This window comes from Lytechinus pictus, chromosome 15 (assembly GCF_037042905.1).
Source record: "Lytechinus pictus isolate F3 Inbred chromosome 15, Lp3.0, whole genome shotgun sequence".
Classification (NCBI taxonomy): Eukaryota; Metazoa; Echinodermata; class Echinoidea; order Temnopleuroida; family Toxopneustidae; genus Lytechinus; species Lytechinus pictus.
In genome coordinates, this window is record NC_087259.1 from 16653547 (window position 1) to 16672163 (window position 18617).

General features: G+C 36.8%; 1 protein-coding gene across 1 annotated transcript; it reads right to left on the reverse strand.

Moving 5' to 3' along the window:
* Positions 1–1403: 1403 nt before the first annotated feature.
* Positions 1404–13346, reverse strand: LOC129277338 (homeobox protein EMX1-like). Its single transcript, XM_054913529.2, has 3 exons — positions 12427–13346; positions 6537–6954; positions 1404–2728 (listed from the first exon to the last, which is right to left on the reverse strand). Exons 1-3 carry the CDS (start codon positions 12581–12583, stop codon positions 2455–2457), a joined length of 849 nt encoding a protein of 282 aa, XP_054769504.2. The 5' UTR covers positions 12584–13346; the 3' UTR covers positions 1404–2454.
* Positions 13347–18617: the final 5271 nt, after the last annotated feature.

Consider the following 18617-nt stretch of genomic DNA (forward strand, 5'->3'; position numbering starts at 1 on the left):
TTTGTTTGCTGGTTTTTTTAAATGAGAATGTGATATTTGATAACTACTAAATAATGACAAAAATGATTTATTATTTTACTGCGATTTTTTAGCAGTTATTTTCAATGCTGATATGTATGTAACCTCAAGAATACCCAAAAAAAACATAGAGAAATACCATTTATCACTAATTTACAAACCATGACACTTCAATTTCTATGATTTTGGTCTTGAAAATAATTGATGCAGGGAAACCTGTATATAAATTCCAACCAAGTAAAGCATTCTTTATATAGAGGTGCATGGCGGTTCTTGCAAACATGTTCCTTCAGTACATGTAACATGGTGTGTCTCTTTCACTGAACACTATGCCCAGTATTCTGATGTCTGGTTTAATTTAAATTCTGGTCATAAGTTGTGGTTTATCTATGGATAGCCAATTGCAACATAAATTTTTGAAGAGTAGAGGTTCAACGAACCAGCTCATTTGACTCTAAATCTTTTTAACTGTCTGGCAAGGGTACAGAAGACAGTTGTCTTCACCATTAAAGGAACAAGCACAGTTAACAGAGGAACTGAGCATGCAGTGTAAACAAAATTTTGACATGTTTGGCTTCCCATAATTTTAACACAAAGTTAGACCATTGTCTTAAGTTAATCCTGCCTTTAGAATACAGACCTATCTGTAAGGGAAATATAGATACGAGGCCCATTTCATGAAAGCATGATGATAATAACAGGCATTTATATAGCGCCATCTATCTAGATATATTCTATTCCGAGGCGCGTTGTTGTTATCATTATTACCCCGGCTTTAGCTCGAGCTGCCTTTCACCTCACCTAGGTTGAGTGCAGCACAATGTGGATAAATTTCTTGCTGAAGGAAATTACGCCATGGCTGGGATTCGAATCCACGACTCTCTGTTTCAAAGTCAGAAGACTAATCCACTGGGCCACAACACTCCAAGCATCAGTATTCCAGGTTCATGCCATCTCCTATTGTTGATTGTCGTTCAGACTGAGCATGCATATATGTTGGGTGGCATGTATAAAAAATCAGTGACTGGTTGATTATGGTTTAACATCTATAAGCCATAGACATCACCCCATATTATTATACGTGCGCCCAGTCACAAAAGGGTTAATAGCAAGAATTGAGCTCTTGTAACATGGTCAATAAATGCTGCTTGATTTATAGTACAGGTTACGGTGTTTGTCACGTTATCCTAATTAGTCCATACACAATTGTAATATTGTAGGACGTGTATTTACCTTTTTTGGAGAAAAAAAATATATATATTACAAAGATATGTAACATAAGGTGTGTAATTACGGTAAAATGTATGGTCATATTAAAAGAAAAAGTTGCAAAGAGCACACTTAATGTTAGATTTCAACTCAAGTTGTTTAATGTTGGTCATATATTTGATGCAATTTGCAAGCATGTATAAAGAGCTGCCTTTGCTCATTATATATTATACTGCCCTGGTATTGTTTGGTGACACGACATTTGCTCCTGCGACATTTCCTCCTGTCTTAATATCTCAAACCGCATAGGGTTAAAGAAAGGAATGTAATAGAGTTAAATAGTGTAAAGATAAGGATAAGGGTTTATTAGTTTTGGAGGTTAGGTTTTTTGTTTGGCTTAATGTGCAGATTTTTCATCGGAGCAATTATCGCCGGAGCAAATGTCATGGAACCATTTTACAGTCGAGTTATCAACTTAAATCCAAGGTATTAACACGCAAAAGTTACGAGGCTGCTACAAATGTGTTGTGTAAAAAAAAAAGTATTGTGACCATTGCGTTTGAAATGTACAAAATCAAAGAGTGAAATATATTCTGTTCATTGATTAAAAAAGTATTATGATAAAAACATATATCCTGTTGTTTTGTGCATTTGGTGTATTGTCCTGATAAACTGCCACTTGGTCTATACCCGATTGGTCTACTTTCTCACCCCACATGGTCTAATCCTAGTTCATCTACAGTACAAACAGTTCTTCTACTAACTGTTTGGTCTAATCGCCATTTTGTCTAATTTCGAGTTTGACTAGACCCATTGTGTATAATATCCCATTGATCTGACACCACCCAGTCTTTCTGGTTAGATGAACTGTTCATGAATCAAATTTTCATTTGAGTGAGTGAAATTTAGTCCGTCTGGACATTGGACTAATTGGCAATTAGACTAAATGTGTATAAGACCAAGTACAGAGTAAAACACATAGTAATTAGAATAAATAGTACATGTACAATAGTATGAAAACATTAAATTGCTCAACGGCTTGAGTGCACTCCTGATTTGGATTAAATGATGATTTTCATTCTACTTTCACTCATAATAGTGAAAATTACTGCCACAAAAGCAAGAGCGGCACACCAGTTCTCAAAACTGGAAAAACAATAAATAGAGGTCTCGAGCAATATTGGATAAAACTACCCTCTTCCAAATCAGTCTAACTTTATCATGAAGTCAAGAGCAAACTTCCTCTTCATCTGCGGAATGAAAGCTTTCAGTTGAGCTTTCTTGAAATGTTGACAGCAGTCCATTCTCTGCTGAACTATTCTCCTCTCCTAATTGGTTGCTGTCGGGCGATGACGTCAAGGTCGTAGGACCAATCAGATCAGTGCCTACCACATCGCGAACGTGTTTGCGCATGCGGCCAGGGCAGCCGTCCTCGTTGCAAAAGTGATGACGTAATTCCTCCATCCTCTCCGCTGGGCCTGTCAGTCGCTTCCATTTTGTTCTGAAAGAGATGATAAGAGAGAGATAGTGAGAGGATGACAGAGTCAGAGAGAACAATAAATCGCCCGGATTTCTAGAGCCCATCTCGGTTATTTCTACCATCGCCTATAATAACAAACCGAACTGAATTAGCGCCCTATGTGGATCTGCAAGTCAATTTTGCAAGCCTGAGTTCGACCCGGCTTACTTTCTCTCCCAAAAATGCTTTTGTGAATGCAACGGCGGTCTTACAAGTAGCAGCAATTTGAATTACGTCAAAACTCAAATAGGCAGCTTTCGAGACACACAGCTCAGGCAATCATATTTCCCCCCCTGCAAAGCAGATCGAGACTTTTGCGCCGCTTTTTTTTCGACGAAAGGCGGCGTCGTCAACATTGAAATCTTATGATTAAGTCGGGGGTTAAGTTTTTGAAATGTCATCATAACTTAGAAAGTATAAGGGTAATCAAGTATCACTGAACATCATGCCTGAATATTTGTTGAAATGCCATCGTAATTTTGAAAGTTTATGGATCTAGTTCATGAAACTTGGACATAAATCAATTAAGTATCACTGAACATCCTGCCTGGGTTTCACGTCACGTGACCAAGGTCAAAGGTCATTTTGGGTCAATAAACTTAGACCATGTTGGGGGTATTTGTTGAAATGCCATTATAACTTTGACAGTTTGCGGATCTATTTCATGAAACCTGGACATAAATCAAGTATCACTGAACATCCTGCCTGAGTTTCACGTCACATGACCAAGGTCAAAGGTCATTTAGGGTCAATAAACTTAGACCAGTGTTGTTGAAATGCCATTATATCTTTGAAAGTTTATGGATCTAGTTCGTGAAAGGTGAACATAAACTCTCTGTCTTGCAAGAGTCTTTGGTCACGTGATCAGGGTAAAAGGTAACTTAGGGTCAATGAGACTAGCATTTTATTATCATATGAATGTTTTGGGGGTTAATAATTATTCATCTTATTTTTTTCAAATTTAACGCTGCTGTAATGCAGAAAAGTCTGCTAATGGCGTTCCACTTGTTATTCATTTAATTAGTCACAAAAATAATACTTTCTATTTTTTTTTCTTTTACTCAATTTTTTATCGCTTATCATTTCCTCCCAACTTGACCTTTTCTTCGGGATTTGAGAAATCTATCTTCCTTTATTCCGAAACGACAAACGATGAAAGCAGCTGCTTTCTGTAACATTGGTCAGAACATCCATCCGTCAAATTGAGCGCTATAAACGTCCGACTTTAATCCATCAACTTCTTAATGTTAGCACATTAGATCGAAGGAGAGAAGATGAGAGATGTTCATAAATACTAATAGCTTCTCTGGTGCCGGGCTAGTTTCACGGTCACAATTCACTCAGCACGCGTGTACCCTCACCCCCTGAGACGTACGTGTCAAAAGCCGTGCTGGGGGAGGTCGGAAAAGAAAAGGGGCTCGAGAAAAATAAGAAAAAGGGGGGTATAACATTGAGGGGCGGGAACGGGAAGTGAAGACATTTTGATACGAAACCTACTATAACTAACTTTTGAAGGAATTTTGCGAGAGGGGTAAAGAAGACTTAATAAGCATATCCTGGAAATTTTTTTTAAAAAGTCATCGAGTCTACTTTTTTATTTTTTCTTGGAAATTATTGAGTTGACATGTGTTCTTCAGAATTCTTCAGAAAAAAAATCATATTATCTCAAGAATCTAAATGTATACATAGTCCTACATCTATGATGTATTATTGTTATGTAGTATTCGTGTTGTCTTGAGTTTCATTTTCCGAATGAAGAAGAAGAAGAAGATCAGAAGAAGAAGAAGAAGGAGAGGAGGAGGAAGAAGAAGAATAATATTCAAAGGGAAGGTGTGGGGACATTTCATGCCTTTAAAGAAGTTTAAACTTTCAATATTCATCATTAGAGAAAGGCCATTAAAAAAATATGTGAAGCAAAATACATAATGTAGAAATCTACAATGCACAAAAACACACGTTTATTTTTTACAACTTTTATTCACTGCCTTAGGTCACTCAACTGAACATTACTCGCCACTTGTGAGGAAAAAAAAACCATTTAAATGGCAACCATTTAATTTGTTTATTTGAGAGGCAATTAACATTGGAAAGGGTGTGTGGTAGGATAAAAATGAGGGGATTTGGGATTTATAGCGGCATTGAACTGTCTGAATTGACCGTATATCGACAGTTTAATTCCCCGAGTGACGGTTCGTATTATCATGCTCCGAGTTACTGCTGATTTATATATTGTTATATGAACGTGCAAAATATATGCACAGAATTAAGTCTCTGAAAATTGTGTGAACACATTTTTCTCTTTTTTTATTCATCATTTAATTTATTCATTTATTCAGTCATTCATTATATTTTATGTTTCATAAAAACATGGTTCGAATCATCTTTTAGATACTTTAGAACTTATACAATGGGAACTTATTTCTTATCAAAATAATCTATAAAAATAAAACATTATACATTGCACATAATGAAATATACGTAAATAGTGATTATGTGACAATAATGGGGAACATCATTACATATTGTGGGTATAAACTTTTAAAAAAGACGATAATATTACTCATAGGTCGAGAGGACTAATTATACCCATATTCCATCTGTTGTGTTCCGAATTCAACAATCCTTCTTCAAAATATCTAACCACTCACAGTAATATGCCTACTGCTTAGTATTTTTTTTCAAGCCCTCTTCTAAATCATCGTCTATCAGGTTTTTTTTTTATCTGATTACAATATCATCATTTTCTTCAGTCTGTATTCATCATCATCATCAATATCAGAACCAACATTACCATCATCATCATCATGACCACCACCATCATTATCTGAATCACTATCACCATAGCCCTTAACACCACCACCACTACCATTATTGATATCATAATCACAGTCATTCGAATCATCATGATTGTTATCGCCGTCGTCATATTGTATTCATTGGCTTTACCGTCATTATCATAAACATTTAAATATCAATAGCTTCAAAATAAATCATTTTTACTGATAATTATAGAAATGTCTTGATATATACACAACTTCACATAATTATTACGACCCTATGTGACTAATCAAGACTAAGATTTTTTTTAATGAAAGTTTCCAAGCAGGTTATTTTGACATCGGCATCTCTCGTATAGCGTCGGGCCATATCAAACATAAGTAGCTTCGTCAACCACCTAGCCTGTATACATGCGGGCCCTACTATAATCACCATCATCATCATCATCATCGTCATCATCATCATCACCATCATCATCATCATCACCACTATCATCATCCCATCATCAATATCATCATCGTCATCATAATCATCATCACCATTGTCGATCATCATTATCCGCAGCAGAAACTCAAACCGTCACCATCATCATCATCATTATCATCATCATCATCATCATTATCATCATCATCATCATTATCATCATCATCATCATCATCATCATCATCACCATTATCATCATCACTGTCATCAATACCATCATCATCGCCATTCTACCATCACTGATATTACCACCATCTTCACCATTGTCTTCTTCAGCATTAGCCATCATATCCACCATGATCAGATTATCACAATCACCATCATTGCCATAACTGCCCGAACTACCAACACCACATTCCACAAAGACCTGCCCACCTGGTAAAGATGCTAAATTTTGGATATTTTTCAGCGAACAAAGACTTGGGCATGTTTTTTTGTTTTTTTAATCATATCCCCCTTCTTCCTCCTCCCCCCCCCCCCCCCTCCTACCGACCCTCCTCATCTTATTCATCCTGCTTAATCATCTTACCTTCTATTTTGATACCATGTCTTAATCTGAGTTTCATTCAAGCCTAGTCGGTCGGCCAACATGCCCCTCTCCGCAACGCTCAAATATTTCTGGCAGCGAAATTTCCTCTCCATGGCCGCCAGCTGCCCTGGAGTGAACGTCGTTCGTCGTCGCCTCGGTCTTCGCGGCTTGATCGGAAGAGTCGCGGGTAAATGAGCCTCAGCGGCCGACGCGGGGCGGCATCCATCGGGGAAATTCTGGCTATCTAGCGGTCTGTTATTGGGGTGATTTCTCGCCGGTGGTATGCTGGATGCGGAGTTGTGTTTGAGTAGATGAAGGTGAGGAGTGGGCGTGGCAGGGGCGTGGTGGTGGATTGGTATAGAGGGGGAATGAATCAGAGTTGGATACAAGATGTCGACTGCAAGATTTGCACCGATTCCTGAAAGAGAAAAGTTAATTAAATGATTTGAATAATAACAAGGCGTTAGTTCCAAACTTGAATAGTGGTCATCCGTCTATTCTTAATTGGGAAGGCCCTATATATGATTTAAGCAAAGACGATTTTGGCTTTACAATGGTGTGATTTGAAATATTAGCAAAAGGGTAACTTCAACATTTCATTTTATATGAATTAATTTTCATATTCATTAATCATATCGATTTGCCCCCAACAATTTTGACAAATGTGAAATTCGTAATATCAATGTAAATGTATGTTTTAAAAAGCAGTGGAAAGCACTCTAAAACCATTAAACTAGGCCTAAAGATACCGTTAAATATACAATATAGTCAATTATTCTGCGCGTTTCGCGTGCAAATTCTGTATGATAATTTTGGACTATTTGCCCCGCCCATCCGGAACATGGATCGATGCCCCTGTCTACAATAGAGTTTAATTCCTCGTAATTACACTCTTTTCAGATCAGATAACATTTATCGAATAACAGGAAAGTTCTTTATTTTGTATATGACAGAATTATTCTGTTATATACAAAATAAAGAACTTTCCTGTTTTTCGATAAATGTTATCTGATTTGAAAAGAGTGTAATTCAGAATTTTCGTTCATCACAAATATTAGGTTTGATATTTATCATGAATACAATTTAATATAAAAAAATGAAAATGGTAAAGATGTATAGATGCTAATTTTCAAGCACCATCTGCCAAAGTCGTATATTCTAAGAACTGATGACCATAATTAAGTTAAGCATGTTAAATATGGCAATATTCTTTTCATTTCTTTCTTTTTTTCGAAATGAATGTGCACCCCATAATTATGATACACTTTTAAAAATGTTGGGCAACATACTGTCAACACAACAATTGGTTAAAACTTTATCCAATTCTGGGTAGTTTTAAACCAATAATGTGTGCATTGGGTGAAAACTACCCAGAGTTGGATACATTTTTAACCAATTGTTGTGTTGACAGTATGTTGCCCAACTTTTTAAGAGTGTACTGTTGTAAAAACATTATGCATAAAATATGAACCCATAATTCGGCAGACCTTCTTGTTCTGAATTCGTAATTAATAAGGATAGGTTTCAGGAAAAGTTTTGTCAGTGATTTCCACAGATTAATTTGCTCTAAGCCAATCAGAGACGAGAATGTTCAGTAGCTTATAACAGTTATCAGTGAAGAACGACTAGCAAATCTCATCGTGAAATGCTATAGGGTACAGAAGTTGAACGATAATGGTAGACACAACAATATATAGTTGCTTATTATGGCAGCTACGGCTTCAAAATAACCGACAATCTTCTCCGCAAATATCACTTATAAAAAAAAAGGAAAATGTGTGTCCGGACAATCAATTCTTAAACAACGATAGGTAACGAGCAAAGTTACATGAGTTTTTAGTACAAAGTGTTATAGTAATCTAAAGACAAAAAAGGGAAGGCTTCAGAATTCTAAATTGTCCGGACACCCTACCCCCATCGTATAGCATGCAGTTCTCTTTAAGCAACGTGATACATAATGAAACCAACATTAATATTTACTTGTATTTACCAGTGCTAAGAGCCCCCCCCCCCTCCACTTTCCGGGGAAGGGGAACAACTCAAAATGTCCACATTGCAATATGATTGTTAAACACAATCTGATTCAGTAAGAAAATTACCAATTCTAACTTTCATTCGAATTCACGAAACAAAAATGTTTGGCAAGGGGGGGGGGCAAGCCTGACGCCATGCACAAGTAACTTAGATCTGAATTGAACTAAATAAAATATTCAAACTTACTATAAATTGACATTTTATTTGAGATTTTGTATGGATCCATCAGATTTATCCAGTAAGATGATTATAAAAGAATTGTTTTCCCTTTCCATTATTTTGTCGAGGAATAGAGGGCTCAAACAACGTACATTGAAAGAAGGCTTTCATCACATTTTTAGATGTGATCTTTAATAAATTTTAATGTCACTCTTCATAGTTCCGACATTTTCCTATATACCACAAGATTATATGATCACAAAAAGACTGACGTTTCTAAGTTAATGGTATAAGCCTAATGTATGTTATCAGTGTGCATTTAGACTTTGACAAGTTTAATGCAGAAATCGAGCAAAAGAACCTTGAGAAAAAAAAACTTTCATCCGGGAACCTTCTCGTCATCACCACCATCAATTATTTTGATCAAGTGCAAAAAGTCATGATTTTTAAGGACAAGGTGACTGATTAATCGCCTTTGAAAGGCGAGTTTAAATACATTCAATGTTTGCGTTTTGCTCTCGCTTGGTCGCAAATGCTGTCTGGGGAATGTTTACTTGTTAAAAAACAGAGCATGTATGTGATTATAAGACGGCCGTTAATTGAGCGTATCGATGGCGTTGAGATTGGCCGAAACGTCTCCGACCTGCGTGCCTGACATCCCCGCTACATCACTTAGCGGCTCCTAATTCGATAAAACCCATAGACAGTGTGACAGAGTCGTTATTAATAACTCCTACCACACGCGAGCAAGGAAAAATATTGAAACTAAGCCATATAAACAGAGCTTAAGTAAATGTATTACAAAAAAAATATACTTCTCTTTTTAAATGTAAGTGTTTTCAAATGGATGACATTTATAAAATAGGCCAAATTCAATTTCGTTATGATCTACCTCTTCCAGCTTTGCCCCAGAACAACTTACTGATATATAGATAACACAAATTCGTTAGTAAGAAAGACACAAGACTTTCTTTTTGTGTCTCTGACCTAATTTTGTAGAGCAAATGCAATGTTCGTGATTTGATCTGAACTTTTGTCGTATCGATCTCTTCAAATCTTTTTGGAAGAGACTTTGAAAGAAAGAGAATAAAGTTTATCTTTTAACCCGACTAAACAAGCAAAGAAAAGATCTGAGGAGAAATTGAATAAATGAATACAGAATGGACAAAAATAACACTTAGGGTAAGGATAGGATAGGATTCTAAAATGAATGTAGGAGGGAGATGGGGAGAGGAAGGATAAAACAGAGAGAGGGGTAGGAATAGCAGGAAAGGGGATGGGGAAAAGACATGTTTAAAATAAAAAAAAAATCGCAAGAAAATTAAAAAGAAAATAGATCAAGACATTGAAACATAATCATGATAATAGATTGAGAGATATAGATAGATAGATAGATAGATAGATAGATAGATAGATAGATAGATAGATAGATAGATAGATAGATAGATAGATAGATAGATAGATAGATAGATAGATAGATAGATAGATAGATAGATAGATGGATGGATGGATGGATGGATGGATGGATGGATGGATGGATGGATGGATGGATGGATGGATGGATGGAGGGAGGGAGTGAGAAAGGGAGGGGATAATGCAGGACAGACACAAAGAGAGAGAGACAGCTAGACAAAGATCGATTTTTTTTGTACTTTTATCATATATTAAGGTATGTAGAAGGACAAAAATATAATTATGAGAAAGTGAGGCTAAGAAGCGAGGGGTGGAATTATGGTCACATGATCACATGAGACTTTTATTTAAAAAAAACGATATTCAGAATGATAATAAACTAATACTTCAAATACATTTCAATATACATTTTTGTTTTAAACTATACAAGATTGATAAGTCGTGTTAAATCGAATACGTGGAGATCTACAAGATAATTTAATAAAATTCCAGTGCCAAATGAGAATCTCAAATCAACACAAACCACCTCTTAAGGAAAAAAAATTCTCGATAATTTCAAACTCGAGCTGACAGTAATACGATTAATAATGATTGAGCTTCACACTATTAATCCAGAAAAGTAAACACTCTGAATCGAATGGCATGATTAAACAGAAATCTTTAATCTTGTGTGTTTGGTCACGTGACTGAAAATAATAAAGCACCAAGAAGAGACTCAATATGTTTTCCTCAGTATTTCAGTCATGCTCACAAACGAAAACTACTCAAAATCGGTCATTGGAAATATCGTAATATCTGAGAATGGTCTAGCTGGCTGAGCTTTTGATGTTTTTGTCGTTCTGGTATTGCTAAAAGAACTTCTTAATTTTAGATTTCAGCTGTTAATTTCTACTTTAAAAATAGTATGGTCGCTTAAAAATTATGCTCTTTATCCAATAACAGCTGTAAGCTTTGGCATCGAAGTTTAGAATGGTAAACTGCTGCTCAAACAGTTTCATTGCTTTGTTTTTGTGAATGAGGCCTATTATGTAGCACTTAATTGATTTAACATGATTTGAGGACCCTTAACTTTGTAAATTCATATTAGGCCTATGTTTGATTATCAAACCATAATAGCATTAGGTAAATTTACCAAAGTAAAACACAGAAATGTCATTAAAATACTAATGTTATGTGTCTTCCCAAGAGACAGACATTGGAAACCTATACAATCGTCGGAAACAGTGGATGAATTTATTTATTAAAAATTCTACAATTTATTGACAGCATAAATCACATTTTAAACTGCAAACAAGTGTGTCAAAATTAAAGTACTTGTAGCTCAAAATATAATCGAGGAGTTATGAATATGAATATGAATATACAGCACCACTTCTTCGAAGATGTAAAAAAAAATCATAGTATTCAATCATTTTGAAATGAAAGGTAATTTTGCAATCAATACAGGATAATTAAAAAAACGAGTTTGATCTACGACATTACACGTGCAAATTTTCGATCCCCCCTATTAATAGGCCTACATGTATTTTTCTTCTCAATCATGATATTATTCAGCAGTAAAATTTACATAAAGATTAAGTTGTCTCCTTAACAATACTGATTGTACTAATATCGCACAAAATAAGTCTGTCTTATACTATAGCAGAGTCGTAACCATGGTAACGGGTCAAAAATGTTGAGACATTAATGGTGTAGTAAATTGATCAAGTAATTATCTGTTTTCAACTCATACTAAATTAACATTCTCCATTCCCTTTTCCCTCCGCCAACCCCTCCCCCCGCCCCCTTCCCTCTCTCTCTCTCCTTCTTATCAACGTATCATTCCCTTTCACTTTATGAATAGTAAAAATTATACAGTTGGCATAATAGGCTAATCAATCGTTTTCCTATCATCGGTATACGCAAATAGACCACTCGGTGGAAACAGATTTCTATTGAAGGAGTAGAGGGAAAGACGGGGAGAGAGAGGGTGGGAGAGAGAAGGAGAGGGTGGGGAAGGAAGGGAGAGGAGGATAGGCCTGAAAACATCGACTTAAACCCTTAAAATAGAACAAAAATGTTGTTTAGGTGAACCACCTGGGATTTTAAACTACGTGTACAGATAGATGAATTGTCTTTCTAAAGGCATCTTTCTCTCTCTGACTTTCCAGTTGTACATAGAACAAATTCTGTCTTGATTTACCCGAAATCAGATAAATAATCATCATTCTAATTTTATGGACAGCAATGTTTAAAAATAACATCTCATTGTGACGATTGAAACAACAATTTTTTTTGTTTTTACCTGAGGTTGTGTGGTAGCCCGTGTAGGCCTTCATCATAGCGGTATAACGACTCATGTTTGTCGGACAACCTAAGGCCCCGGCGGCGGGGTGACGAAATGCCGAAAAATTCTCACTCAAAATATCACAGATTAAAAACGATTTTCTCTTCGCCTCCATACTTGATGTCTAATTACAAACGAAAGAGGTAATAAAGTCAGTTGTTCAAGATGGCCAAGTCAAGTCTCTTCTCAACGACTGGATACGTAAATGTCAATGTCAACTTTTAAAAAAGGTGTGATGCAAGTTTCAAGAAGACTGAAGAGTTTATTTAACGCTATTAATGAAATCAATGGCACAATTTATCGTAGCATATTCTGGTATCATCGTGTTCATGAATAATTGTTCAAATGGTCACTCTGTCTTAATAATATATGCTAACCGTGATCATCGACTGAACATGATAGAAATTGGAATATACAATGGCTCCCGTGAAAAAGTTAAAATCCCCGTGATATCGGACCGGTTAAACACATTAGCCAGGAGCTGAAAGAGACATTCGCATAGTCACTATCGCTGTCAAGTTGTACTCAATGCTGACGTTTTACTCAAAACAAATGAACGGACAGAAAATAGCGAGATTTATAAAGCAATGCACTTTCGAATCGAAAATGGTCACTCTCCTTGTCCACCGCTTAATACAGGAGAAATTGTGGCAACTATGAAAGTCGATCAACAGTGCCGAAGCACTGACCGTCCGGTCGTTGATAAAGATTCATTGACGCTTCAGTAATAAAATTTTTCCAACCTCGATCCTCAGGTATCTACAAGAATGCTGACCAGGGCAACGTCCCAGCACCAAGCCTAGTATTGACGTGGGCGTCGATCTGGACGTTCGGTCACCTCGACCACGACCTCGACAGTCATACGAGCTAGCAGCTAGATGGCAAGGTGACGCCCGTATAACTAAGAAACAAAGTCAAAACTCTGCACTGGCAACCGGCGATGACTAGACATCAAAAGTTCGGAGAAAAAAATCGGAAAACTCTTGTCTCTTATATATCTCTTAATTCGTTTTCATAAAATCACAGTCGTTAGATTATGATTTTTTATACAGAGGCGTGATAAAGTGTGCACCCAAGCTTTGCACGAGCCCGCAAAACATTAACTAGCAGACGACATCAGACAGTCCACGAAGTCAAGTCAATGAACGACCGACCGTGACGCCTAGTGATCGCGAACACCTCGGCGCGCGAAAGACACACACCACTTCATCAATTTCTTGTCCTTTTTCACGAAACAGGGAGACCCCTGTGTCCAGGTATGCTGCACTCACACCAATGTACCCGACTCCAAATCGACCGATGGTTCGTCATTCGAAATTAATCGTAATAGCTTTGATCGGCCTCGGATGGGATCTCTTATTGTGACTGCAGCAGTTAGTCAGGAGGTCTCATACATCTCGACATGTGACCTTGGCGAATGTCGGTAAAGCCGGGGTATACACTGCTTCTTATCCGTCACCAGACTTCTCCCTTTTCAACTTTCCCTCTGTTCTCTACCCTTCTTCCTCACCTTTTACGCTGGTCGATTATCACAATTTGCCGATAAAAATTAGAAACCTGACCTTGCAGCTAACTGGCTCTTGTCACGTCGCCACCCAACTATAACTTTCAATCCTGCCATTTATGGACAAATTATAACATATCGTATGATTTTCACACCCTATTATTGCCATATTGATAGATTAATAGGCCTTCTCTCACCAGTACAAAACGGACTACTTAAAAGATTAATTTCCCTTTTCCAGCTATTTCTCTCTTCTTCTTCTTCTTCTTCTTCTTCTTCTCCTTCTTCTTCTTCTTCTTCTTCTCCTTCTTCTTTTTCTTCTTATTCTTATCCTTCATCTTCTTCCTCTTCCCTACCATTTTCAGGCACTTATTTCAATCCTTACAAGAAATATGAAAATTGCAAGGCTAATTGAAAGTTTACGACAATTTTTATTCGACTTCGTTCAAGATTTTTTTTCATTTTACCTTATTATCTGGACTCAAAAAAGTTTTACGACCAAGAAAGCAAAAAGAAAAAGGTGGAGAAAATGAAAGAAAAGACAATGAAAAGTGGTGCTATGATGTGATTTTCTTAATGATATGTAAAAGTTTATCTCAAAATCAGAAATTCGCTCTCTCGCTTCGCTTGCATGAGACATTTTGACTCATTACGTCAATGCTTATCAAATCCTCTTCTCTTCTTCCCTTTATATTACTTCGCAACCACTCCTATTTTTTTCTGTTGTTTTTCACATTTCTGGTAATCTCTGACCCTTATAGCATGTATATAACGTTCTTCCATCATTGTTCCTTTTTTATGATCGCGTTTCTCCTGCATACAATTTTTGGTTCTTTTTTCTACCACATTAAATCAAGTGCACCTCTTCGTGTACTCCAAAGAGCGCACGCACTTCATAAACACAGGCACGACCGTTCTGTCATCTTTTTTCATATATTCAACTCTCACGTCGATTATGGGAACTTCATATGACGCATTAACTCTTCCAAATCTTCTTCATTTTCTTCACCCCACTGTCTCCGTTGGCTTTCTTATTGCCGATTTGTCACCCTTTACGGGGCTCGGTGTCAAGAAGTTTATCGCCAGGGTCATGCCGGCACTTAGCAGCCAAGCCCTGGCTGACAATGGCCGAGGCTACAGCGGTGAAATATTACTTCGGTTCGCCCGTTTTTCTCCGCGAAGATCTCTGCTTTTATGCTCTTTTTCGTATCTTATTACATATCATATTCGCCAAAAATGAATCATTTCCATTCGCTAGTAATTTTGTGCTTTTTCATGATTCTTGTTCATTTCTAATAAAGACTCAAGTGCATGTATATCCTTTGAGCATGACAATGTATTGATATAAAGTTTAATTCTTCTATTAAAAAAAACTATAAGAACCTACTTTGAGGTAAAAACTTTGAAGTAAAGAGGCGAGCAACAGGGTCGGCGGAACGTATTTTCGCTTGTGGGGGAGGGCAAAGCCAAAAAGGGCACTTATAATTATGTCAAAGTTGGCAATTTGGTGCAAACGCATATTTTCACCATGAGATTATTATCTGCGTGAATTAGTTGTGTGATTGTATCTATTAAGTTGAGCAAAGCCTTTTTGAATTGATTTCTGATTGTGAGTGCGATTCGCGTGCTCAAACTTTTGGATATTTCATGCAATAAAATTAAATACCCCGAGCAGTTTTTGTTATCATGAAAAAGATGTGTATCTAACTAAAGAATTGGCGAGAGCGCGAAGCGCGAGCTGAAATTTTTGATATACTGACCAGAAAAGGAACCTGATAAGGACTGTATTTAGTGACTGATGAATAGAATATATATCTCACCAATCGAATAATGCGAGCGCGAAGCGCGAGCTGAAAATGGGTGATATATTCGAACCTGAAAACTGGACCTTCTAAGCACTTTTTGTAACCAAGAATAGAATGAATACCTTGCTAAAAAATAATTGATGGGAGCGCAAAAAGCGAACCAAGAATTTGTGATAATTCCAACTTGAAAACTGGATATTCTAAGCATTTTTGTAACCAAGGACAGAATGAGAACCTTACTAAACGACAATTGATGCGAAGCGCGAGCAAAAACTTTTGTTATTTTCTAACCTAAAATATATTATGTTTTAATTAAAAAAGGGTATTTCATTTAAAAAAGGGAACATTTCATTTGGAAAAAAGGGCACTTTCCATTTTGAAAAAAAGGTTATTTTTTCTTACGGGGAATGAATTCCCCGTACGGGGGGGGGGGGGGCAAGTGCCCACGAGGGGTTTTTAGTTCAGGGAGGCGATGATGTCTCACGCTAAAATAGGCATATCTAATAATATTGCATTACATTTTGTACAATTTAATTTGTTATTGATTTTTCTGCCACTTTTTCTTTTTATTAACCAAGAGTTGTACTGTCATCGTGTAAAATACTTTCAATTATTGTGATCCCTAATGATTTTTTTTTATTTAGAAGCTCAATTGTAAAGTAAAATGAATGAATGATTGATTACATAAATAATTAATGAATAAATAAATAAATAAATTAATTAATTGATCAATTAACAGGTTAATTAATTAATAGGACGAATCAATTAATCAATCGATAAACTCACCACCAACCAGCTATCGATTACTGAATAGATAAAATAAAAAAACTAATTTAGGGAGGATAAGGAGCGCAATAAAGAAGGGTGGTATCTATGCCCCATGGATTGGCACCCGATCACTAATGAGGTGCAACCAATGTCCCCCTCCACCAATCAAATGAAACGTTTAAAGACCTTTCTATCTCCAATAACTCATCGACGGTGGCGACCGTGTGACGTCTCATTCAATCCGTCTTGATGCAGAGAGTGATGAATTTTACGATCCCGTGATCGAAGCCCTTGAGCCTCATGGGACGTTCCCCGGGAGCGACTTGTCGTCACAGGCGTTTGATACAGATGGGGGATTCGGGGCCATGCGCCCCCCCCCCCATAAAACAAGAATAATCACAACCATGAAAAGAGGGGGAAAGAAAGGGAAAAGGTAAAATATGATATCATTTTCTGAATGCCAAAATCTATCGCATAATTAGATTATTGTATTAAAAATGTAAAATTCTTGCTCTCTCCCTTCGCTCGCTTTTGACCCCCCTCCCCACACGCCATGTATGGCCCTCTTAAGATTTTGGCTCACGACGCCACTTCTTGTCGAGACGGGCTTCGTCCAAAGATGAGTGAGGTAGATAGTGTCCATAATTATGAAAGAAAAACAAGAAGAAAATTATGTTAAACTTATTAATTTGAGTTTGGATTTATTTTTTGGTTTTATGTAACTTTCAAACGATCGAAAACTGTTATTACCAAAAGACTATTAAAAAACACTGATAATTGTGATTTGGAGAATAATTAGATAAAATTGTGATTTTTCTCACCACGTCGCAGCGCGGATTAAAGAACATAGTATGTACGTTGAGTGTAAGCTAAATAAGATATTCTTTTCTTATTTGACAACAGTAGCTAAGTTTGAATACAATGTCGACCTACAAATAACAGAACTGCATTTACTTAAGGCTCACAAAGAAACCAGACTTGATTCATTTCTTACAATTGCTTTTTGGTGCATTTATAAATGTATACTTATAAGAAACAAAACAGGAAAAGATTGTCGAGAATTTAATTTGGAATATTTGTTTGAAAAAGAAATATGTAAACATGTGATGTGATTTTGAATGTTCAACTATGTATATAATAAATGCCCATGGTGGGTTTAAAAAAAAAATGTACTGAAAATGCCCGTAAAATGAAAAAAAAACAAGGACTTGTAGAAAATTATTGGTGAACCTGGACAGCAGTTTCCTCCTAAGTTTCGGAGCCGATGAAAAATTGCAAATATATGTCGTTCTTTCAGAGTCCAGGACGAAACTGCTGTGCTTTGCTTCACAAATTTTCGACAAAGACTTTTTCTTGATTGCTCATTGTCATGAAGGGCATTTGACATTAAATGTTCTTCAGAAAGCGTTCTGCGTCGATCGCTGGGCGGAAAATTCCCTGTATTAGCGAGTTTTCCCAATCGCGACGGGAACGGATTCTACAACTACATAGAAAATCTATTGAAAATGCCCGTCAAATCACAACGAACAGTTGAGAGGTCTTTGTCGACACCGAGACAGCTGATCTTCGTAAGATTCTGAGCTGACAAAAAATTGCAAATTATGTAGTTTGTCGAGGGTCCAGGGGCGCGTTTCATCAACATATTCATCTGACAAGTTGTTAGATCTGGCAACTTTCCTTGATTTTGATTGGCTGAGAAGTGCAGTCCCTATGGAAACTATCGGATAAAACAGGACTTGTCGGATAAAACGTCTGACAAGTCCTTTCATGAAACGCTCTCCAGGACGTCACTGCTCTTTTGATTCATCGATTTTGGACAAAGACTTTTTCTTGGTTGTTCATTGTCATGAAGAGCATTTGACAATACATTTTCTATGTTCTTGAATCCGTTGTTCATGGTGGAACTACGGACGCAGGAACCCGTTACTGCCAGACTATCGCAGTCACATGCACCAAAGAAACCGACTTCAAACCGACCCATGGTATGAAAGTCGTAACAAAGTATCTAGCCGTGATCGTTCTGAAGTCAGTTTGATTAGTATGACTGCAACCTGGCCTATGAACTTGATATC